General features: G+C 37.1%; 1 protein-coding gene across 1 annotated transcript in view; it reads left to right on the forward strand.

The window, feature by feature from the left end:
* The window catches only part of LOC145991672 (uncharacterized), a 128,873-nt gene that overhangs the window by 91,543 nt on the left and 11,782 nt on the right, over positions 1-25,548 (forward strand). Inside the window, exon 5 of the mRNA XM_083127735.1 lies at positions 22,287-22,369. Within this exon, the coding sequence (XP_082983861.1) occupies positions 22,287-22,369 (83 nt within the window). The remainder of the gene's footprint in view (positions 1-22,286; positions 22,370-25,548) is intronic.

A 25,548-nucleotide genomic window follows, 5' to 3' on the forward strand; every position in this document is an offset into this window, starting at 1 on the left:
TCTCGCCGTTTCAACAACCAAAACATCCATGTCACTAGGGGCCTGGAAAACTGGGAACTTTGCTTTCTGGAATTCTGTGCTAAGGAGTTTCAAAAAACTTATTTTATTCTCAACGTTCTCTTTTGCAATTGTCACGTGGTTGGATGGAGTTACATCAATCCTCGCAGCTGATTTCCCTACAGCTCGTCGCATATGCACTGCATCTTTCGTACTTGGTTCATATCCGTCAAATACTACAATGACATTTGTTCCGTAATTTCGGTTGACGTAATTTAAGTAGTCATTGCACACATCACCATACGTTGCTGGACGGGGCCAATGTACTCTGTGCAGAAGATCCCCGCCGTCGAGAACATAGCTTGGGTTTTCCGGCAATTCATTGCTAAACGTGCACATCATGCAACTTTCTGGATGGCAACGATGACTGCCAGTACCTGCTGTCTGACCTTATGGAGATGCTCTTACAGTCCAGTATCGACAGTGACAAGTTATACAGTGAAAAGCATCTGCGGGAGCTTTTATCAGCACGCTACGGCAATACTGTTCTTATGTCATCCAGCAAGAAATGTTTCGGGACTGTTGTTTCTTTTAGGCCCGTTGCTTCAAGGATTTTAACGGACAAGTGGTACAGCGACACAAAAAAAGACGCTGTGGAAGAAAAGAAGAGGATTATAGACGTGACTATTACCATCCTCCAAGAAGAGATAAGATCTAAAGTTTATGATTGCTCGACATATCCAACCTACGAACAAATATCCAAAGGTGGAGAAAATCAAGTAGGTGAGATGCTCACTCATCTGCTTTCTGGTCTAACGAAACCAGTAAAAGGTCCACCTTGCAACCAGAAGGTGTTGAGTGTTTCGCACTCTATCATGTCTTCAGTGCGTCCACGTTCAGGTGTGTCAGCTGTGCAGGTTGGAATTGGAGTGTGGAGTGTTTCTTCATAGGCGTTTCCGATCAAAACATCTAACTAACCTTCTGCATAATTTAGGCTGCTCTGTTTCCTACAGTAAAATCTGTAAATATGAAACTTCCGTGACAATGAACACTTCAAGTCAAGTTCAGAAACATGGATTTGTGCAGTTTGTCTTCGATAATGCTGATAATAACACTCGAACTGTGGATGGACATGGAACCTATCATGTGATGGGAGGAGTGCAGTGTGTGACGCCTTCTTCAGCTGTTCAGACGAGTTCTCGTGTTCCACGACCGAAGATTATACCAACGGCAACTGTTGTTGGAAAGTTTGGGTTCATCCCAATCGTCACTCACGACCGGCCCAAGAACCATGGTAATGGAAGACGTCCTCTCCCTGGAATTGCGGCCGATGAATGCAGAAATCGGAACCTGATACCAATGGATTTGGATGGCGGGTCCCAAGTCAGCTGAAGAACCTCATACGGGATGGAGTGGTTTCATGGAGATTGCCACAGGAAAAAGATTCTACGAAAAGTCAGCAGTGATAGCCTTGCCCTTTGTCAATCTTCAACCTTCTAACCCCACCTCAATTAACACCTGTCTTCGTTTCGCGGTAGAAGAATGCAGGAAGCGGAAACAAAGGTGTATTGTGACATTTGATCAGCCACTTTTCATTTGATTAAAAATCAGGTCACATTCACTATTAATGCGATTTAGAACTATTTCCCCCACTTGTCGCACCTATTTGCGCACATACTCCGAATACTTGACATTTTTTGTAAAGTTTCCTCTTGGTATATTTTTGGGTGGCGATGTGTGTGCTTGTTGCAAGCTTCCTTATCAACCGTCTCCCCGCAATAAAGACAGCACGTTTTAAAGTCGAAGGGATGTAGGTCACTTCTGAGGAAGGGTTTTCTTGCATTTGTTCCTACAGGAACGTAATTTCCATGTCTGGTATAACGTTTTCTGCACTGTACATGCACTCGCAGATGACTAACGCTCTCAATTTTTTCCACAATCCCATCTTTTCTCTACTGAGATTCCTCAAAGTCTGTAACCCTCTTGTCACGTTGACACTGTCAATGTCCACCATCCCGCCTTCACCGCAGTTAATGCACTTCTCCTCCATCTTCTATTCAGCTTTCCAACACCCGCATACGACCACTAACATATGACTAGAAAAAACTATTAATAATAATAATGGTAAAGCCGTTTTTTCTGAACATTCAATTTTTTATCAAAAGTCTTATTGATTTCATGAATTTTTTACCGTAAACTGGACTTCCTTTAGAAAAGACATGTTATAATCGATTATGCTACACAAACCATGCATTTTAGCGCAAAACAGCACCTCCCTATGACTGTCCATTACTGAGTTATCGCATTTTTTGAAAAATCAAAGATGGCGGCCGTTTATTCAAAATTTAAGGGTGTTCCCCAAGCAGGATTTTTTGGGATTTTTCTGGGGAAGTACAGGAGGACCTAAAGAACGCATTTCAGAAGGAATTCGCTTTCTAATAATTATTTCCGTTTCGAGCCAAATTTAGGTCTAAATGTACAGTGTCTCTCAAAAGTTTTAGGACAACGACATTTTAAACTAGGCAACCCAATTTACACAAGGCGTTGGTGGGTTGCGTGTAGAGTTAGGCTCAATTTCAGGGTTGCCACATGCACAATAGATATTTATAAAATGCGCGAAAGGAATAAAAACAAGTAATATTGTATAAAATTATGAAAAACATCACTATTATATCGCAAGTGACAAAATTCTTTCTGAAAGAAAATAAAAAGGTTTCTTAGTATTTCATCGCTGGTGAGTCTACAGAAAGGAAAAGAGGTGAGAGAAAACGAAAGGTGACAAAGGAGAGGAGAAAGAGAAAGCGAAAGGAGAAGAGGAAAAGTAGAGGAGAGAAGAAAGAGAGGATAAACGAGGAGAGGAGATGTAGTGAGGAGAATGGAAAAAGATTCTAGGAGAGATGAGGAAAATGGAGCAAAGAAGAGAAAAGAGGAGACGAGAGGAGGGGAGTGGAGAGTAAAGTAAAGGAGAGAAAAAGAGAAGAACGAAAAGAAGAGGAGAAGAGTGCAGTGGAGTCGGAAATCTAAGACAGGAGAGGAGATACGAGGAGTGGAGATGAGTGGGATGGAGATAAGATGCGAGATAAGTAGGGAAGGCGATATGAGATAAAAGCAGACCGAGCAGAAGGAGGGAAGAGGAGAAGGGGAAGAGAAGAACAGAAGGGACTGAAGAGAAGAGGTAGTTGCAGAAAAATATCGTCTCAGCGTCAAGAATTGATGCATTGGTTAAATTATCGACATGAAACATTCAATAACATTTTGAAATGTATTGGAGAATGTACTAGATCGGTTCGAAATGCATTTTGGCTTAGTTCAGAGCAAGGTAAAATCTTCCATGTAAGATCTTTGATTTTGCCTGCGATTATACCACTAAAAACATGAATGTAATTTTAATATTTATAAGAATTATCCAATTTTTGTCCACTTCTCGGTTCGTTGAAATGGAGATTTTGTAATTTAATATTTCCCCTCCCCCCATTCCAAACTGAATCATTCCGTTTCACAAGGCGTGGACAATGAACAAAATGGGATAGGTCTAAAACTTACGAAAATTTTCTGCCACCGGAAGGGTTTGAACCTACGACCATCAGATTGACAGTCCTGAACGGTAAACACTACCCTACAAGATTTCGCTCCTGAAAGTAAGTAGAAGGAGCTGACCAATGTGAAATGTAAATGCAACTCTCCTCCTACATGTAATGTGCAAACAATACTTGTTTGTAACAAATAAAACGAAGGTAGTACGACTGTGCGAAAACATTTAATTTAGAATTGCACATGATGAAAACTTTTCATTCGATATTTGTGGAGGTATCCTTGCATTGAACTCGAGTGGGAAAAGGGGTAAAATTAGTATGTCCTGAATTGCCACAAATATAAATAGTTATTTCATTAATATTTGTCATTGTCTTTGAAGCAGTACACAATTATCGTTAGAGTATCATAATTCACGATCTTATACATGAAAATATCCCTTTGAATGTGTGCCAATTCATTTATTTGTTTACTTTTTTATAAATTCAATATGCAGAACAATGTAGCCACTATACACTGCTATTACAAATAATGTTACCATGCTCTTGTTTATAATAAAAAGAGAATTAAAAAAAAGGTACACCTAGTATGGAGGATCGAATGCTTTCAAGAACTCTAACCAATACACTACGCCCTTTGTTTCCCTTGGAGCAACTGTTCTTAATTATTCTGTCGCGTCAATATTGTAAACGTTATCCTGCAAAAAGAAGTTCAATACTCTGATATAGCTCTTTACTTCTAGAATTACTCTATACACATGCATTTGAAATTTAACTCTGAATTTATTTCTTCGATGTTAGTATATCTAAGCTTGTGAATATACTTTATTTGTAATTTTATAACGGTTACATGAACATCTACGAAGTAGTTCCTTATAATAACCTCCGGTTGACCAAGTTGCCAATATAAACAAATGGAATACAGATTGTCTTCGAGCTAACAGTGTTAAAAAGGAGCGGATACATGTATTACTATCCCAATACTTATTCAATAATATTTCTTGTTTGTCAGAAATTATGACTTAAAGTATTGCATGTTGAGCTAGTGCCCACCTAGCCGCCTCTGACGAAATCTATCATTCTTCAGATTCTCTTTCAAATTCGACTTTGGTCACTTGTAACATGCTGGGTGCGGACACTGTGCATCGACGCACCGTGTTTTGCGATAAGAAGCGGCCTTGAATGGCTTGAGTGAGTCACTTTGAATGCGAGCAAGCTACGCTACCAAGCTTGTCTGCCTTTGAAAACCAAGTCATTTTTTTTCACCGTTTCCGAACGCGATTGCTATTGTAGAAGTATATATTCTCTCAAAAGAGCACGAAAGGAAATTTGACCAATATTCTCCCGTCGTTTAAAACCAAATATTATCTATTAAACGAAAAGTTCACGATTGTCAATAAACGGTTTAACCTATCTCAGCATAGGTTCGATCCCGTGTTCAGTCTCCGGGAATATTCAGCCTGTATATAGGGCCGGTGGCAACCCACCATCGTGAGGAAATTGGGGAGCTCCGAGTGAGTGAGCGTAATCCGGTCGCGAAGTCCTACAACGGCTGGGGGTCTGTCGGGCCGACCACCCGTCCCCCTAGTCTGGCTGCAGATCTCCACGCCCCCCTGGTTTACCCTCGTGGGAGGGAGGCCAGCAGTCGGTAGGTAAGCCTTGGCCCAATATTGGGCTGTAGCCCAATAGGATTATTATTATTTAAATAATGAAATTTAATAGAAAGATTCTCCGAAATTTCTCTCCCACTGTTTACGTCACGCCAGTACCCAGGGAGGGGGGGCATGCCCCCTCGAACCCTGAAAAAATATTTAAATGTGAACCTATCAATAACGAATATAACATCGTCGATTTTAGAAATGTGTAAAAATTTCAATTTTGTTCTTACATAAATGAATCCGTTTCTTGCGCAAAAGTCTTCAGGCTTCAATATTGGATGATTTTAGTATTATAATCTTTGATGCAAGGCTACCAGACGTCCGATTCACCGATTTTGTCAGGACAGTGCGTTACTTTCAATCCCTGTCCCGACTTTTTCGAACTGCAATCGTGATGCGAGAATGTCTCTTTATTATTGCTTTTTCTTAACTCACAATTATTATTTTATTGCAATAATAATTCCTAGTACGCAACATTTAATTTATAAATATATTATTTTCTAAACATAGAATTATCATGACTTTTCAATGGCGCTCGGACAATTTGAACTATTTTGTAATATCTGTTTCTCTTTCTCTCTCTCTTTATATATATATATATATAAATTATAAATATGGGTCTGGCCCCTCCCTCAAAGAAATCCTGCGTATGGGCCTGGTCTATGTCAATGACAGAAATGCAAGCAATATTTGTATTTATTTTTAACCCAATTAAAGGAATGTGGAAGAATTTAAAAGAAATAAGAAAGAGCAGAACAACTGTTACTCTACTTTAAAAATTGTTGTTCTTCGAGGAAGAAAAATAAGAAGTATTTACTCCAGGACCTTAACACAGTGTCCCACGAGTCTCTCTTGACTAATACTGTCAAATGTGAAGTGATTTTATGAATACAATTTTCCGCCTCTTTACGTCTAACGTTGCGCAGATTTGGTAGTTCGCAAACGGTGTAATTATTTCGTGTTACCTCACGCAACAGCAAATACATTTCAGAAGACTGTTCTGAACACGACACTTGTGTCAGTAAACAATCATTTCGTCTGTTGCAGTATCACAGGAAAAGAAAATCGTCTTGCAATGTTCAAGCCTCTAGATATTCTCCATTAATAATGTCTAATCACAATAATAAGTTACAAGAAATAACTCGCATTCGCAACTACCAATATTCTCGTTTTTTTTCATCACTTCGAAAATTATTTCTCGAAGATATCTGTTATACTACAAGAAAGCAATTCAATATTAAAATAAAAGTTCAACCACATGTATACCCAACGACATTTACAATATTGGAGGGACAGAATACTTAAAAATTGTTGTTTCAATCGAAGGTAAGGGCGTGGTGTAGTGGTTAGAGTTCTCGATTGGGCAGCTAGCGGTCCTAGGTTCGATCCTCTATACTAGGTATGGAGTGGCTACATTGTTCTGCATATTGAATTTATAAAAAAATAAACAAATAAATGAATTGACACACATTCAAAGGGATATTTTCATGTATAAGATCGTGAATTATGATACTCTAACGATAATTGTGTACTGCTTCAAAGACAATGACAAATATTAATGAAATACCTATTTATATTTGTGGCAATGCAGGACATACTAATTTTACCCCTTTTCCCAATCCAGTTCAATGCAAGGATACCTCCGCAAATATCGAATGAAAAGTTTTCATCATGTGTAATTCTAAATTAAATGTTTTCGCTGAGTCGTACTACGTTCGTTTTCCTTGTTACAAACAAGTATTGCTTGCACATTACATGTAGGAGGAGAGTAGACAGCGGGAGAGAAATTTCGGAGAATCTTTCTATTAAATTTTATTATTTAAATAATAATAATCCTATTGGGCTACAGCCCAATATTGGGCCAAGGCTTACCTACCGACTGCTGGCCTCCCTCCCACGAGGGTAAACCAGGGGGCGTGGAGATCTGCAGCCAGACTAGGGGGACGGGTGGTCGGCCCGACAGACCCCCAGCCGTTGTAGGACTTCGCGACCGGATTACGCTCACTCACTCGGAGCTCCCCAACTTCCTCACGATGGTGGGTTGCCACCGGCCCTATATACAGGCTGAATATTCCCGGAGACTGAACACGGGATCGAACCTATGCTGAGATAGGTTAAACCGTTTATTGACAATCGTGAACTTTTCGTTTAATAGATAATATTTGGTTTTAAACGACGGGAGAATATTGGTCAAATTTCCTTTCGTGCTCTTTTGAGAGAATATATACTTCTACAATAGCAATCGCGTTCGGAAACGGTGAAAAAAAATGACTTGGTTTTCAAAGGCAGACAAGCTTGGTAGCGTAGCTTGCTCGCATTCAAAGTGACTCACTCAAGCCATTCAAGGCCGCTTCTTATCGCAAAACACGGTGCGTCGATGCACAGTGTCCGCACCCAGCATGTTACAAGTGACCAGAGTCGAATTTGAAAGAGAATCTGAAGAATGATAGATTTCGTCAGAGGCGGCTAGGTGGGCACTAGCTCAACATGCAATACTTTAAGTCATAATTTCTGACAAACAAGAAATATTATTGAATAAGTATTGGGATAGTAATACATGTATCCGCTCCTTTTTAACACTGTTAGCTCGAAGACAATCTGTATTCCTTTTGTTTATATTGGCAACTTGGTCAACCGGAGGTTATTATAAGGAACTACTTCGTAGATGTTCATGTAACCGTTATAAAATTACAAATAAAGTATATTCACAAGCTTAGATATACTAACATCGAAGAAATAAATTCAGAGTTAAATTTCAAATGCATGTGTATAGAGTAATTCTAGAAGTACAGAGCTATATCAGAGTATTGAACTTCTTTTTGCAGGATAACGTTTACAATATTGACGCGACAGAATAATTAAGAACTGTTGCTCCAAGGGAAACAAAGGGCGTAGGGTATTGGTTAGAGTTCTTGAAAGCATTCGATCCTCCATACTAGGTGTACCTTTTTTTTAATTCTCTTTTTATTATAAACAAGAGCATGGTAACATTATTTGTAATAACCGTGTATAGTGGCTACATTGTTCTGCATATTGAATTTATAAAAAAGTAAACAAATAAATGAATTGGCACACATTCAAAGGGATATTTTCATGTATAAGATCGTGAATTATGATACTCTAACGATAATTGTGTACTGCTTCAAAGACATTGACAAATATTAATGAAATAACTATTTATATTTGTGGCAATTCAGGACATACTAATTTTACCCCTTTTCCCACTCGAGTTCAATGCAAGGATACCTCCGCAAATATCGAATGAAAAGTTTTCATCATGTGCAATTCTAAATTAAATGTTTTCGCACAGTCGTACTACCTTCGTTTTATTTGTTACAAACAAGTATTGTTTGCACATTACATGTAGGAGGAGAGTTGCATTTACATTTCGCATTGGTCAGCTCCTTCTACTTACTTTCAGGAGCGAAATCTTGTAGGGTAGTGTTTACCGTTCAGGACTGTCAATCTGATGGTCGTAGGTTCAAACCCTTCCGGTGGCAGAAAATTTTCGTAAGTTTTAGACCTATCCCATTTTGTTCATTGTCCACGCCTTGTGAAACGGAATGATTCAGTTTGGAATGGGGGGAGGGGAAATATTAAATTACAAAATCTCCATTTCAACGAACCGAGAAGTGGACAAAAATTGGATAATTCTTATAAATATTAAAATTACATTCATGTTTTTAGTGGTATAATCGCAGGCAAAATCAAAGATCTTACATGGAAGATTTTACCTTGCTCTGAACTAAGCCAAAATGCATTTCGAACCGATCTAGTACATTCTCCAATACATTTCAAAATGTTATTGAATGTTTCATGTCGATAATTTAACCAATGCATCAATTCTTGACGCTGAGACGATATTTTTCTGCAACTACCTCTTCTCTTCAGTCCCTTCTGTTCTTCTCTTCCCCTTCTCCTCTCCCCTCCTTCTGCTCGGTCTGCTTTTATCTCATATCGCCTTCCCTACTTATCTCGCATCTTATCTCCATCCCACTCATCTCCACTCCTCGTATCTCCTCTCCTGTCTTAGATTTCCGACTCCACTGCACTCTTCTCCTCTTCTTTTCGTTCTTCTCTTTTTCTCTCCTTTACTTTACTCTCCACTCCCCTCCTCTCGTCTCCTCTTTTCTCTTCTTTGCTCCATTTTCCTCATCTCTCCTAGAATCTTTTTCCATTCTCCTCACTACATCTCCTCTCCTCGTTTATCCTCTCTTTCTTCTCTCCTCTACTTTTCCTCTTCTCCTTTCGCTTTCTCTTTCTCCTCTCCTTTGTCACCTTTCGTTTTCTCTCACCTCTTTTCCTTTCTGTAGACTCATCAGCGATGAAATACTAAGAAACCTTTTTATTTTCTTTCAGAAAGAATTTTGTCACTTGCGATATAATAGTGATGTTTTTCATAATTTTATACAATATTACTTGTTTTTATTCCTTTCGCGCATTTTATAAATATCTATTGTGCATGTGGCAACCCTGAAATTGAGCCTAACTCTACACGCAACCCACCAACGCCTTGTGTAAATTGGGTTGCCTAGTTTAAAATGTCGTTGTCCTAAAACTTTTGAGAGACACTGTACTATACTATTGTCCTTGTTTGTTCACGAGAAGGGAGTTGGAACAGTTCGGGTTTTGTCACAATTTCTACAAATCTAGAGGACGTCATGAAAAATCTCGGCCATCTGAATGCCATTATTGCATTGAGGAGCCCGACCCTGTGGCCGAGTGGTTAGCACATCGCGCTGCGACGGTTCGAATCCCGGTCGGGCTTGGTTGTTTGTGAATGTCCATTCATCAATTTCATCATTTCATCACTCATCCCCATATTCGCAAATTAGCCAAGAGGCACAAAACGCGAAGTAAAATAAACTAACTCAATCAATCAATCAATCAAATATTGCATTGAGGACGTTTGAATTACAAGAATGCTCAACTCTACAAAAAGTCAACTTAATCTACAAAGAGAGAGATGAAACAGGTTTCGACAAAACATTTTTTCTCTCCGATCACTCATAAATTGCTTTTATTATTATTTTCTTTGTTGCGCATCAACAATTTTTGTTTTTAATGTTATTTTTACATTATAGTAACATATTTGCTTTAACAATGTTACTGTCCAAATTTTAACGTGCTTCATGTATGTTACTTCTGACAATTTGTAACATATGTATCGTATGTTTATTTGGTCAGGAGGGGTGCCAACAGGGGGGATTATGGCACAGCTTGCGCTATCGAGATTTGGGGGGGGGGGTCCATTCAAATAATATAAAATTCAACATTTATATCTTTTTCCAAAATATATGTAAAAATTTTACACCTTAAATACACCATATTTAATCCATTAGATGAAGAAAAAAGTGTTTAAGGTGTTATTATCGAAAGGGGGGGGGGGGAAATATCCAACTCTTACATATTAGGCCTTAATTGACACCGGGGTTCGGAGGGGATTGTGAATTAAACTTTGGGGGGAACAGTATCCAACTCTATGTCTTAGATTATTGCGGGTATTTTAGTTAGAGGTGGATTGAGCCTTAAATTGAGGGCAATTATACTATTATTGTGTATTACTATTGTCTTAGACAGACTATTGCGGAAATTCTTGTGTGGAGACTGAGAATTAATTTTTTGGAGGAGCCATAATCCACTCTTCAATATCAACAGTAAGTCTAAAATTGGCATGGAAACTTTGGTGAACTCTCAGATTGTCAAGAGATTTCTGTAGTGGAGAGAGAGTTCGAACATTACATTTTGGAGACTGTATTTAGCGATATGATATCCACACGTTTTCGACCCCGAACGTGCCAAAGGGGAAGCTGGAAAAGACTAAATATCTCGGGATATTAAGAAAGTATTGACATCCCATTAAATTAATATTCTTGAAAGCCTGCAAAGGAATGGATTTAAAGATTTTCTTGCTCGCTTCGATCGCAATGATATGTTACTACGAAGGATGCGTGTTTGGCGCTTGAATGAGGTGAATGTGAAGTTTATATACTATAGCTGCATTACAAGACAAGATATATTCTCGATTATGATGAACGATTTTAGGGGTGGTCTTGAGTGATGGGCACCCCTGTTTAGGAAGGAGGGGCAGATCAAGTATAGTGTGCAGTAAAGCTAAGAAAAAAGTTACTTTCAGTAGACACGCTGTCGTAATGAAATACGTTGTTGGGATTACGATATGGTTTAAGGGCACAACTTATATGATTTGGAGGGGATGCGCCATTGGCCTTGGAGCCAATGTATTTAGTTCATTTCAATAAAGGTTGAATTTTACTTGGTCTACTGTATTATATTGCGACGGGTATGGGAGGGGAGGAGGCAAGTGCAGGTCACCTGTTCCCCAGTCTGACTTAGCACCGCACGCCACTGCTATATATGTACTTAAAACACTCACTGTCCTTATCTAGGGCACGTACAAACTTGCTCATGATACCCAATGTAATTTGTAGAGGAGGGAGAAGAACGTTTGTGGGTCTACAAGGGGCAAATGCATAACATTCTTTGTTCCGGGTGTCAAGGATCCTCTGGTTAGCCACTCCCGCCTTTGCCAGTGATTTTGTCTGTCTCGACTATCCCACTCGCACAAGAAACAGAGCATTTTTGTGTATCCAATTTGTAGTCCCAGTAAAATGTTGATAGCTTTGAAGTCACCACATACAACCCACCCATACTCGGAATACTTCACACACTGCAGTAGAAACTGCAAACTTTCATACGATTCTTTCAAAATAATAGAATAAGCAACTGGTACAGATCCAAGAACATTACCATTGTGGAGTAAAACACCTTTCAGGTTGGTTACAGAAGAATCTATGGAAAACCGCCATTCAGAAGTTACATACTTCACACCAAGCCACGTTACAAGTTTCAGTATATTATTGCAGAAGATCATAAACTTTTCTTCTGAACATAAAGAAACTATTTCTTGTTCCCGGGATCTGTAAAATGACATGTTAGTGCCAGGTAACAATAAATGTCTGTCTTGCAGTACAGAAGCTAACAGTTCAGAACTTTCCTTTGGTAACGCAAGATCAAGTCATTCAGTGCGGTCTGACTAAATAAGTGTGGGGCTTTGTCACTTGTACTGGGTACAAAGTCGTCTTCTTATCCACTGATGTCCGTTGTATTGCTTACAACTTCCTTTCGAGGCGATGTACAGCTTGAAGATGGACGAGAAGGAAAAGGTAGAATTTCGTCATATTTGATTGGTCTCATTGCAGATCGCAAATGTGGATACACTATGTCACTTTTGTTCTTGGCATTGAAACCATGCACTTTAACCTGACAAATATAACATTCATCAGTATGGTTTAATTGTTCCCTCCATACCATTGGCAGAGCAAAATAGAATTTCTCTCCTTGTCCATTCATCCAGATCCTCAAACCTTCCACACATGTCTTACATACTTTCTGGGGTGCCCATGTTTTATTTTCATCGCCAAGCACAAGTCCAAAATACGCAAGGTGGGCTTCTTTGACGAATGGTGTTTTCTGTAGTTCTTGTTTACACAACATGTACTTCCCACATATGTAACAGAAAGTGTTCTGGTAGTTTTTGCAACCACCTGAAGACATTCTTGTTCGAATATTCACAATTTGTCACTTCAGGCAACCGTTCAGCACTAGGAATACAACACATTCGACCACCTGTGAAACAAAAACAGTCGAATTAGTGTTGCCAGTTCACATACAAAGGTGTAATCACAATTTAACTCTAAATACTCTCCATGCCCTCCTTTGGTATATAAACGGGACTTTCATGAACCACAATTTCCAGATTTTCTCGAAAACCTGACGTGATAGGAAAAAACGGATTCCGTTTAGGAACACACATTCATTCGAAAAAATCATTTTTGCTGCAGAGCAATGTAATGGTTATGAATTACACTTAATTATACCGTAAATATAATTGTTTGAAACTGAATCACTGAAAGATACTTAATTAGGGCAACTATGTAAATAAAAAAATGTCGTTAAGATATACAATTAGTTTGAATATTTGAATTACCTGCAAATCTATGATTTAGTTATTATAACAATCTCATAATTCAAATGTGCGTTCCCGATTACGGGGTGTTAACGCTGACGGCTTGCAATCAAGGAGTCCGGGGATCCATCCCAGTGGAGGGTGAATTGTGCAATGGTTCTAGTCCCGATAAACCTATGTGAGCATAAAGCTAGTAAAAACAAACCCTTTTCATAATTAAAATTTCGGAAATCCTGATGGCAGACATAAGAAATTTCGATACTCAAATATCAGAAATTCGGATTATGAACAATGAAGAAATCTATTTTCTAGAGGAGTCTAAGGACTTTGATGAATGAAGAATCTTATTACATTGAGAGAAATGGCTCCATTTATTTTGACGATAAATACATTTCAGCGTTCGTTATTACAACTAGATTTTTCAACGGTCGCTTTATACACATTTCCCTAGCATCCATCGATCGTAAAAATGGCTCGATCGTTTGCAAGTAGTCTCCACAAATTCACATGCAAACGTTATTCACGTCAAGACATAAATGGTGTTGAAATTATAGGAACTGAGCATTTGCACTAAAGACAAAGTCATTTTCGCATTCAGGATTTCTTCTGTTAAACTTTTCACTGAGTACTCAAATTTTTATGAAGAATCTTTCACACTTCGGATTTCAACACTTCAGACCTAGACACTGTCTATGAGGAGTCATCGTTAGAAGATTGATGTTTGCTTGAGCCATATCCTTACTCATGTGGAGGCCTCTACTTCGAAGATTGTAACCGTGGGTTAGGGCGCATATTTTTTGGCTTCTTTCTTTGATATTCTAACTTTAGTGGTAAGTCAAAGTAGTCCTTCTTCTGCTACTGGGTCATGGCCTTCCACCGTTCGCTGACCACCCTCGAGATCCTCGCTATGGGATCGACGTGATGCATTGCTTACGCACAGAAGATGAAGAATGATTGCGAATAACGATTTTTTTTGCCCGGTTCCGGGCTCGACCTTTGAGCTTCTTGATTTCTTGTGACTATCATGTTGTCTTTCTCAGACGTCAAAATGTTTCCTTACAGTTTCCTAGCGAGAGAAATCTGAACAATAACGTGACAACAAAGAACCGAAATAACACAACAATAATACTCGACTCCCAAAGACTGTATGAATCTAAATGAGAAAGGAAAGTAGATAGAAACTGGTCGACACTACCCTGATTAACTGATTGATTTGAATTACCTATTTTTCGAATTTAAGACGCACAGTTTCTTCGTATTTTGGATGGTGAAAATTTAGGTGCGCCTTGGATTCCATGGCGTCTTCAATCTCAGTATATGTATAAATATTCGACGACATTGGTTTTGATTGATTGATTTGTTGTTTTAAATCCACTTTATGCACAGTAAAGCTAATCGGGAGTGGACCTACAGTAGGGTGTATGGAAAAAAACTTTTTTTCGAAATGTTAAGGTGGCTAGTGCGGAAAAGTGGCCATTTGTGACCAAAAACACGTCTGATTTTTTTCAGATTTTTTGGAGGTCGTTTAGGTGGCGCGCATCGACCTTGAAGTTTTTATAGTGATTTGGTTATGCAACACGCACAGCAATTTCACACGGCTATTTCATGTCTTTCTTTCTGCATTATGGTCATTTATTGTTTTGTTTATGGCAAATATGTTACATTCGTGCCTTAGTGGTGGTTTCCTATGCTGTTTACGTATGCTTTTGGTCAAAAATTGTCAATTTGAGGCTAAAAATTCCATTTTTCTATTGATCGTTTCCAATTGGTTTCGACTTTGTGTTTTATTCGAAAGCTTTCCAATATAAAAGACTAAATAAAATATTTTGGCTTTCTAATTGCTAACAGTTCCTCAATTACTGTCCAGCGCTTCGCTTCTGGATTTCGGTCGGTTATTAAAGCCAGCAGGAGATTTTCAGGATGGGCGAAGAATGCGTTTTGTTGAATGACCCTATTAATCAGATCTCTCAAGTGGTGTGGGAGAAATCGGGACAAATGGATCAAATTCCAGAGGTGTCGGGCTCCGTCAGTTATCGATGGTTCCTTCTTGATCCCAAACCACACATACTACATAATGAAGGTGTACGCACCGGAGCCCGACACCTCTGACCAAAATCCAGAAATAAGAAGTCTTGGTTGGCAAAGAATTAAGAAAGCAAGAGGATTGAAAAAAGTCAAAAGAATTCGCGCTTTTGTTTTACCAGTCATCAATTTTAATGCAGACCAATACTATGACATGGTTGATTGGGCTACATGCTCCCTCCATGAGCCTCCGTTGACCAATAATGTTACAAATGAAGAAGTAGATGACTACATTAAAAACAAAAAATAGCGGAAATTCAAGACTTCCCCTGCCACACACAAGGAGTGGAGCGACTTGTGAAAATTATCACAGAGGCTGCTTCTTCCGTTTTCTGCGCCAGCGCACGTGATGGCTACATCAAAGCGAAATTGGAATCTAGAGAACATATGCCGACATTTCGAACAAAAATTGACTATAAAGTTCAAGGAGAAAACTAGAAGAAAATCTTGGCCGGCCCCTTAGTAAAATTATGTTTGGCAACACATTTTGGGTGGGTGGAGCTCGCAGTCCAGCCACCTCCTCGTGGTGAGCTCTGGGTTATTTTCAAAGCATAATAAGCTATGAAAATAAGCGAAGCGCTGGACAGTAATTGAGGAACTGTTAGCAATTAGAAAGCCAAAATATTTTATTTAGTCTTTTATATCGGAAAGCTTTCGAATAAAACACAAAGTCGAAACCAATTGGAAACGATCAATAGAAAAATGGAATTTTTAGCCTCAAATTGACAATTTTTGACCAAAAGCATACGTAAACAGCATAGGAAACCACCCCTACGGTACGAATGTAACATATTTGCCATAAACAAAACAATAAATGACCATAATGCAGTAAAAAAGACATGAAATAGCCAAATAATGACATTTTTGTGAAATTGCTGTGCGTGTTGCATAACCAAATCACTATAAAAACTTCAAGGTCGATGCGCGCCACCTAAACGACCTCCAAAAAATCTGAAAAAAATCAGACGTGTTTTTGGTCAGAAATGGCGACTTTCCACACTAGCCACCTTAACATTTCGAAAAAAGTTTTTTTCGATACACCCTAACCTACAGTTTGAAGTGGGATCGGAACCACTATGTGCCTTCACCGGATATGGAACCTGGGAACCCTTGATTATAGGACGACGACGTTACCACTGCGTCATCGGGGATGTCCTCCACGACAATGGTGTAATACAAAGTAAAGTTTCTGCGAATTTCAATAATCGTGAATTATTTTTCTGGATGTTTTACCGATATTACAATATTGGCAAAATCACACTTAATGAAATTTTCTTATGGTATAATTGGTAACGATAAAGGTAAAAATAATGTAACAACAATGTAAACGTAATACTGTAGAGTTTTGTTCTAATAAAGTGCCTGTATTACCGGTATGTACGCACGTCTGTACAACCTAAATTGGTAGTATTTTATTCTCAGTAGATGAATAAAAAATGAAGGTGCGCCTTATATTCGATGGCGTCTCGATTAGAAGAAATAAGATTTTACTTCAGTTTTCTGCCACTTTCCGTTAATTGCTGAGAATGAATGGCGATAAGATGACATTTTTGGAAACACTCAGGGACACACATGGAGTAGTGTATTATACTGGTTGCAAGTGCAGACACCAGCTTCGTTAGTCTGCCACACTGCAGTCCAGGGTGAAGTATGTGCAAGTGTTGTTGACTCTGATTGCGTTCTGAAAAAGCCCCCCTTACATCCCTTAAGAGCTCTCAATTTCATTTGCACGCATTTGTCTGTTTATTATCACGCAACTATTTCTATATTGACGTTACTGCCTTCAAAACAAGGCGTTTTTAACAAAACCTGCTTCCCCGTCTACGTTCCACTTGCAGTCTTCATCCTTCATTTCCCAATGGCAGCGTTCACATGGCGTTCATGGATAATTTCAAGTAACGGAGATTGGCTGCATTTGTTCGACGAATCTGAAGTAGGGAGCAGGCGACGTGAGTTCGTAATCATTATGGTTATGTTATCCAAGATAGCAGAGAGTCATCTTCGTGCATGCATTGCAGGTTTCTTAAATGCCATATAGTGATCGAATCCGGACACATTGATAAGAGGTGAAAGCGTAACCACTAACCTCGAATCCTCTTAAGCTAGAAGTTCTTGAACCTTCGGGGCACAAACTTTAAATAAAGGAATTTAAATATTATTTGTATTTTTTTACAAAAATGAGTATACGTGAGAACCGAAAATTTAGTATGTGTAAAGAATTGTATGATTCATTACATTTTAATGCTTCCTTCTACTTATGACTAATTAAGTAGTGATTTTATTATTAATAATATGAATATATTGCAACAGTCAAGAAGAGACTGGAAACTAACTAAGTAACTAACTCCCTAGCCTTCTTAAACACGAAGGTTCATGGCTGCAGCAATACATGTTTTCCATCTTTCCCTATCTTGAGCAAGTTCTATATACCCTTTTCCCTCCCTACCGATTTCCCTTAGGTCCATCTCAACGTTGTCCCTCCATCTTCGTCTTGGCCTTCCTACAGGTCTCTTACCATCAGGTTTCCCAACAAGAATCCTGTAAACTCCTCTTTCCTCTCCCATTCGTGCCACATGGCCTGCCCACCTAAGTCTTCTTGATTTAATTATTCTAAGAATATCTGGACATGAATACAAATTATGTAGTTCTAAATTATGTAACCTTCTCCACTCACCTGTCTCCTCATCCCTTTTAGGTCCAAAGATTTTCCTAAGGATCCTATTTTCAAATACTCTCAATTTATGTTCCTCTTTCAATGTAAGGGACCAAGTTTCACACCCATATAATACTACAGCCAAAATTACAGTTTTGTATATTTTAACTTTTAGTTTCTTAGATATTAAACGAGAAGACAAAAGTTTATGAAGAGAGAAGTAACATGCATTTCCTGAATTAAGCCTACTTTTTATTTCCTCTTTAATATAATTTTCATTTGTTAATATTACTCCTAAGTATTTGAATTTGGAAACTGGTTCAAACGAGTTGTTATCAATAATTAGATTTTGATTATTACCTAACACTTGGTTTCGGCCTGTAAGCATATATTTAGTTTTCTCTTTGTTAACTTCCAAACCTATCTCTCTAGCAGTTTTGAAAAATATTTTAGCATTATTCTTAATTGTATTCACATCATCCCCCAGTAAGTCCACATCATCTGCATATGCTAACAACTGAGTCACACCATTTAATTTTAGTCCTTCTTTAGTTTCTTTTACCTTCCTAACAGCATATTCTAAGGCAAAATTAAAGAGCAATGGAGATAATGCATCTCCTTGTTTTAACCCATTATGAATTGTAAATTTGTCAGACATATTAATACCCACACGAATTTTACTTTCTGTTTCACTGGTGCGTATTTTTATCATACTAACAAGCTTCTTAGGTATTCCAAACTCTACTAATATATTATAAAATTTATCTCTTTTGACCGAATCATATGCTTTTTTGAAATCAGTGAATATCTGATGGACATTTTGATTATATTCCCACTTTTTTCAATTGTCTGTCTGATGTGAAGAAATTGATCTGTAGTTGATCTGTTACGTTTAAATCCACATTGATAATCACATATAATTTCATTAGCATATGGGGTTAGTCTTGTTAAAAGAATGTTAGATAATATTTTATATGTTGTTGAGAGTAGAGAAATTCCACGGTAATTATTGCAGTTCATTTTATCACCTTTTTTAAACACAGGAACAATTATGGATTATTTCCACTGTTGAGGGATTTCTTCTTTATTCCATATTAAACAAATTAAATTATGAATGTGACATATTAACGAATTTCCACCATATTTAATTAACTCAGCTGGTATTAAATCAATGCCAGGTGCTTTGTTATTCTTTAGCCTTTTAATAGCATATTTAACTTCAGTCAAGTTAGGTTCTGGAACTAAAGGTTCTGCTGTGTGGACTTCATTTACTTCTGATTTATCTCCTACATGGACATTTAAAAGGTCATTAAATAGTTCTTCCATCTATTTAGAATATCGCTTGGGTCAGCTAGAAAATCACCGTCTTTATCTTTTATCAAGTTTACTTTAGGTTGCCACCCCTTTCTAAACTCATTTACACCTTTATATAAATCTCTGATATTTTTATTTTTGCTGTTTGTTTCAATTTCGTTAATTTTGCTTTTCAAGTAATCTCTTTTTTTTACTTCTAAATGTGCGGTTAACTTCTCGCTTTATTCTATTATAATTGTTTAGATTTGTATCATCAGAGTTATTTAACCACCTAAGTCTAGCCTGATTTCTTATTTCTATTAGATTATGACATTCATTATCAAACCATGGCTTACTTTTTTCTCGGTTTATGGTATCCTAGCTGCTGATTCTATTGGATTACGTATGTGCTCCCAATTCTTATTTACGTCTGTTTTTTTAATATTTTCATTATCATTTAAATCCTGCAAAACATCAAATCTATTTGACAGTTTAATTTGGTAATCTTCCTTAATTCTTTCATCAGTAAACTTTCCTGTATCAAATTTTAGAACTTTTAGATTTTGTTGCTTACGATTTATCACTGAGAGTCTTTCTCTTAATTTAGCAATTACTAAATAATGGTCACTGCCACAGTCAGCACCTCTATGTGTACGAACGTCAATTATACTAGTATGCCTTCTCTTATCAATGAGAATATGATCTATCTGATTATGAGTTTTACCATCTGGAGAAGACCAGGTATATTTATGGATATCTTTATGTTTAAAAGTGGTACTTTTCACAATTAAATTCTTTGAGGTTGCAAAAGTAATCAATCTTATACCATTATCATTACTTAATTCATGAAGACTTTATTTACCAATCGTGGGTTTAAATGTCTCTTCTTTGCCAATCTGTGCATTACAGTCACCTAACAGAATTTTCATATCATACTGAGAAAATTTATCAAAGACCTGTTCTAACTCTGTATAAAAATCATCTTTAGTATTATCATATTTATCTTCCGTTGGTGCATGTATGTTTATTAAAATAATTTTACACCACCTACCCTGTAAAACTGAATATGATATCTTATCATTAACAAATTCTACTGTTTTAAGAGCCGAGATAATTCTATTATTTATGAAAAAGCCTGTTCCAAAATTATGATTTTCAGTACCACCATAGAAAAAAGTATAATTTTTAGTTTTACAATTCCCTTCTCCTGGCCACCTAACTTCCTGCACAGCTACTACATCTAATTTATACTTAACTATCTCATTAACAGTACACTGAAATGCCCCAGGCCGGTAAAGGCTCAGAACATTCCAGGTGCCTAATTTAATATCCTTATTCCTAATGTAGATCTTATCCTTAGTCCAGGGACCTCCCAAAGTAGTCCCCACCCGGAGATCCGAACGGGCGACTATTTTACCACCGGAATATTTTACCTTGGGAACATCCATGGCCTTATATTGCTGTTTCTTGACATGCCTTTTTACAGTGCAGAGTTGTCAGCTCTACGCCTAACCCCCAATATGAATGGAGGAACTACTACACAAGACAAACACAATCACATTAGACTGCACAACTACTACACAAGAAATATAAAGATACATATAACATAAAAATAATATAAGAAATAAAATATAAGAAGCATGTAATTGACTTTAAAAAAAGAAGAGACTGGAAAGCAATATGTAATTGAAGTTTGCACTTCATCAAAGTTTTGTATTTCTTGAAACTCAAAATGCTCATTCACACACACTTCACAATAGAGTCATTCCATGCCAAATCAACACAGCCCCCAACCTGACCATCACCGATTTTCAGAAATTTTGGGAGTTGAAACTTTGCATGGAACTTAGTAACTATGGAAATTTTTAGTTTCGTTTGTCTTGTAATTGTTAAATTATTCAAGGTGAAAGTTATTAGAAATTGCTCTGTTTGAGCCCGCTTAGCTGTACTAAATGTGCTGTAACTCTGCCCCTATTTCGCCTAGAGAGCTCAAATTAAACTTATTGTACAGGGAATCCAACAAGCTTTCCAGTGATATTTAAGAAGCCTACCTTTGGATAAAAATATAATCAACAATATGCGGACCGGCGCTTGAGACACACGGCTAGGGATCTCCCTGTGCCTAACCTATTTCATTCATGACCAATTATACCCAGGATAACTCCTTTACGTTTTGTAGGGAGGGTGTTAAGGGAAATTTGACTTGCCATAATTCATGTAATGAGGCTTTTATCAATAACATAGTTACACATATTATTTTGTATCTTCTGATTGCATTGCAGTCCCGGAATCATATTTTGATATGTTTTAGAGTATGGCATGAGGGACCAAATACATTTTTTTCATGATTTTTGGGGATGACTTCTTTTGAGATAATCAAGGTCAAAACCAAGGTCACGTGACAAAATTATATTTTTAGCCAAAGGTAGGCTTCTTATATATCACTGGAAAGCTTGTTGAGTTCCCAATAAGCTTAATTTGAGCTTCCTAGGCGAAATAGGGACGGAGGTACAGCACATTTAGTACAGCTAAGCGAGCTCAAAAAGAGCAATTTATGCGAACTTTTACCTTGAATAATTTAACATTTACAAGACAAACGAAAGTAAAAATTTCCATAGTTACTAAGTTCCATGCATAGTTTCAACTCACCAAATTTCATGAAAATCGGAGATGGTCAGGTTGGAAATGGCACATATCTGTGTTGATTTGACATGGAATGACTCAATAGAAACGTGTTGAACAGGAGAGTTGTCACCGGGGGGAGATCTAGCACTCCTTCCTGCACACGTAAATAGAAAGGAAATATAAATAAAGAGAGGTAGGGGTGGAAGGAAAGAGAAAATTATAGTAAGGGCAAGATAAGAAGAAACGGAGTGAGTGTAAGCTAATTTTATTATTATTATTTATGTAGTTTCATTCATATACATGTCATACATTCTGTCATATACTTATTATACTAGTTCTACTACTACTACTACTACTACTACTACTACTAAGAATAATAATAATATGTGAAATCCTAATTACTTGATACATTCAAACCCAAAAACTGATTACCGTATATAGTTCTTTTATTTTTATTTCAGGGGAATCCTCGTAGTGAAATGTGACTTCGACTTCACTCTTTACCCCACAGACGTTCAAGTGTGTGACATAGATATCTCTATACGTACGTACATTTGCGCGTGTGTGTGTGAGAGAGAATACTGTATTATTTCATAAAAGTAAATAAGTTGTGTTTATGTTTTATGTATCTCTAACTTAATTTGAACAGTAGTTTAAGACAAAAATATATAACTTACTTTTGCATAAAAATGAGCTCCTTTAAAAATGACGAACACAAAATAAGTGGGTAAAGTATATTTAAAATACAGAAATGCACTCATAGACTACCACAACGGGGTTCAATTCACACTTTTACGCCGATCAACGAATTTAGGATTTACGTTGCGGAACGCTTCTTCTACGTAACTATGTGTGCTGAGCTCTGTACATGCTAAAAGAATCGTTACACTCACAAGTCAGAGTTACTCCAAATTAACTGATTTGTTTTACTTCATTTTACGATGTGATAATGGTTGATTCTACAATATGCACAATACTCTTGCAAGTGACAAATAACATGTTTCGATCATTACGTCGACCAGCGCAGGGCTCGAAATATAAATTTTCACGAAACGGAATCCTTTACCTAATCCCAAATAATTCTTTAGATACGTTCACGGATTGCACAAATAAAGAAATGTAGACACACCATAATTTCGAATATATATATATATATATATATATATATATATATATATTGATGAGGGAAACTGAGCAAACGTTAGAACATCGCCTCTTCACACAGTACACTGACCCAATCGTGTTAAATATCTTGCGAGCAAATTGTTACTTAAGAAAATTGCCAACACGACATCTCCGATCATACCAAAACTTCAATTGTTACGCGTAGACTCTTTGATGCTCAACAGACGTACAGCAAAATATAAATCCAGATTACCTATACTATATTATGCTTATAAGGACATTAATAAATTTCAAGCTAATATTATTCATTTACCTAATGTACCATGGTTCATGACACTACTTTAATATGATATCTCTCATGAAGATTAATTTTCCTGCCTACCCAAGTAGAGTTTTCAGGAAGACAATCCCTACAATTTCAAATAATATATATCAAGACTACATACATTCAAAATTGCAATGTGAATATCACATATATACAGATGCTTCAAAATCAACGTCTGGGAAAACAGGAGCAGCATTTTACTGTGATAATTCTGCACAATTCAAATTTTTTCCTTTGCCATCGTATCTCTCCATTTACACTGCAGAAGCTTTTGCAATACGACAGGCATTGCTTTATGTACAAAAGAAGAAGTTAAATTCAGTTCTAATTGCAACCGATTCAACCTCTGTGCTAAATTCTTTAGTTTGCATCATGGTCATGTCATACGGAATGGTACATTGTTAACATAAGAATACTCACACTGAAATTAACGAGATTGGGATATGATATCAACTTTATTTGGACACCTGGACATTCTTTAATAGAAGGGAACAATATAGCAGGTACTTTGGCAAAATATGCAGCGAATCAAACAATCCAACGGCCGCTTTCAATAAAGATTCCGTCCGTAGTTTTGGAATCACACACTAGAAAAATACTATTTACTGACTGGCAAAGCTTGTGGACAAATACTGGCACTCAATGCGGTAAGGCCTACTATTCTATACAAGAAAGAATTCCAAACGAATGTTGGTTTAAACAGATTCAACTCTCCCGGAGTTCCCTCACAACTATAATGCGCTGCAGGTTAAATCACACTATCGCCGCAGCTCACCTGTACAAGAAGAATTTAGTGACTTCACCAGTTTGTTTGTGCAATGAATATACTGCAACTCCAAACCACATTATATTTCAATGCAAACTTTATGAAACTTAGACAGAACCATTTTTACAGGAATTGTACAGGAGTGGACATCAAGCGCCACTGACACTGCCTTGTTTACTGACTTCACCTTCATCCTCGGTAATCTATATTCTTACAAAATATCTTACTAAGTCTAATATAATTCTGTAAAAGTGTAATGAAATTTGGAAACTATTTATTATGAAAGGAATAATTGTGAGTAAATATTATGTGCATACATGTATATAATACCAACTGATAAATTGTTAACTGGTGCATGGATTTTGTCCACAACCAATAAATATTTTACAAAAAAAAATCTCGGTTAGGTGAGCTGACTACCAACCCCATTCACGATTTTAGTCTGACTACATTTTAAAAAACGGAACAAAATTCCATAAGATTCGTGTCAAATGCATTCTATATTATTTGATGTTTATGTAAATATTTTAATAGTTGCTAATTAATTGTAAAGAGCGCGTCGTTTTCTCATCACTCTAGTAAATTGTTACTGTCCAATATTGACATTCGCTATTATTATGAACTTATTGTAAAAAAAAAGTGTTTGCAACACTGATACAAATTGCATTTGTTTAAAAAGTTGTTGATAAAATTGAACATCGAAGAATGGCTGTAAATACTGTCTATCATTGTGACTGTACAAGTGTGTTAATATAGATATATATATTCGAAATTATGATGTGTCTACATTTTTTTATTTGTGAACTTAACTAAAAGATTATTTGGAAATTTGATACGTGTGTATATTATGACTGACAAAACAGGAAAAGAAGTAAGACGACATAATTGTAGACAGAAACGGTTCATTACGACGACAGTATTTCAACATCTGAAGTGCAAGATAGGGAAGTAAACATGCAGACTGGTACATCTGTGAATATTGCCTGTTGTAATGATCCAGATAGTGATCTCAGATCTATACAGTGTGTAAATTGTCTTTATTGGTATAATGTTAATTGCTTAACGTTAACTGCAACACACTGGAGTATTTATTCTACCACCAGTGAACAATCGTATTGTGCTAAATGATACAGAATATGATACTTTCAAATTGTCATCTTATTTGGAATCTGTTAATTCAAATTTTTCTGAAGTTCTGGACACCATTAAAGGTATTTAGCTTTCTATGGAGGATAAATTAAATCAGAAGTTTAAGGAATCCAGTGATCAGCTAAACATGAAACTGCAGGAATCCAATGATCAGTTAAGCAAGAAAGTGCAGGAATCTAACGATCAGCTAAATAGGAACCTTGAGGAATCTAGTGAGCAGCTAAACAGGAAACTTCAGGAATCCAGTCAAGAGATGAACGAATGCAATGAACAGCTCAATCAAAACTTCAAGAATCACACGAACGTATAAGTTGGGAGTTAAAACAATGAAATGAACAACTATGAACAAAATTGAAAC

The sequence above is a fragment of the Lepisma saccharinum genome, chromosome 8 (assembly GCF_977018435.1).
Source record: "Lepisma saccharinum chromosome 8, izLepSacc3.1, whole genome shotgun sequence".
Lineage (NCBI taxonomy): Eukaryota > Metazoa > Arthropoda > Insecta > Zygentoma > Lepismatidae > Lepisma > Lepisma saccharinum.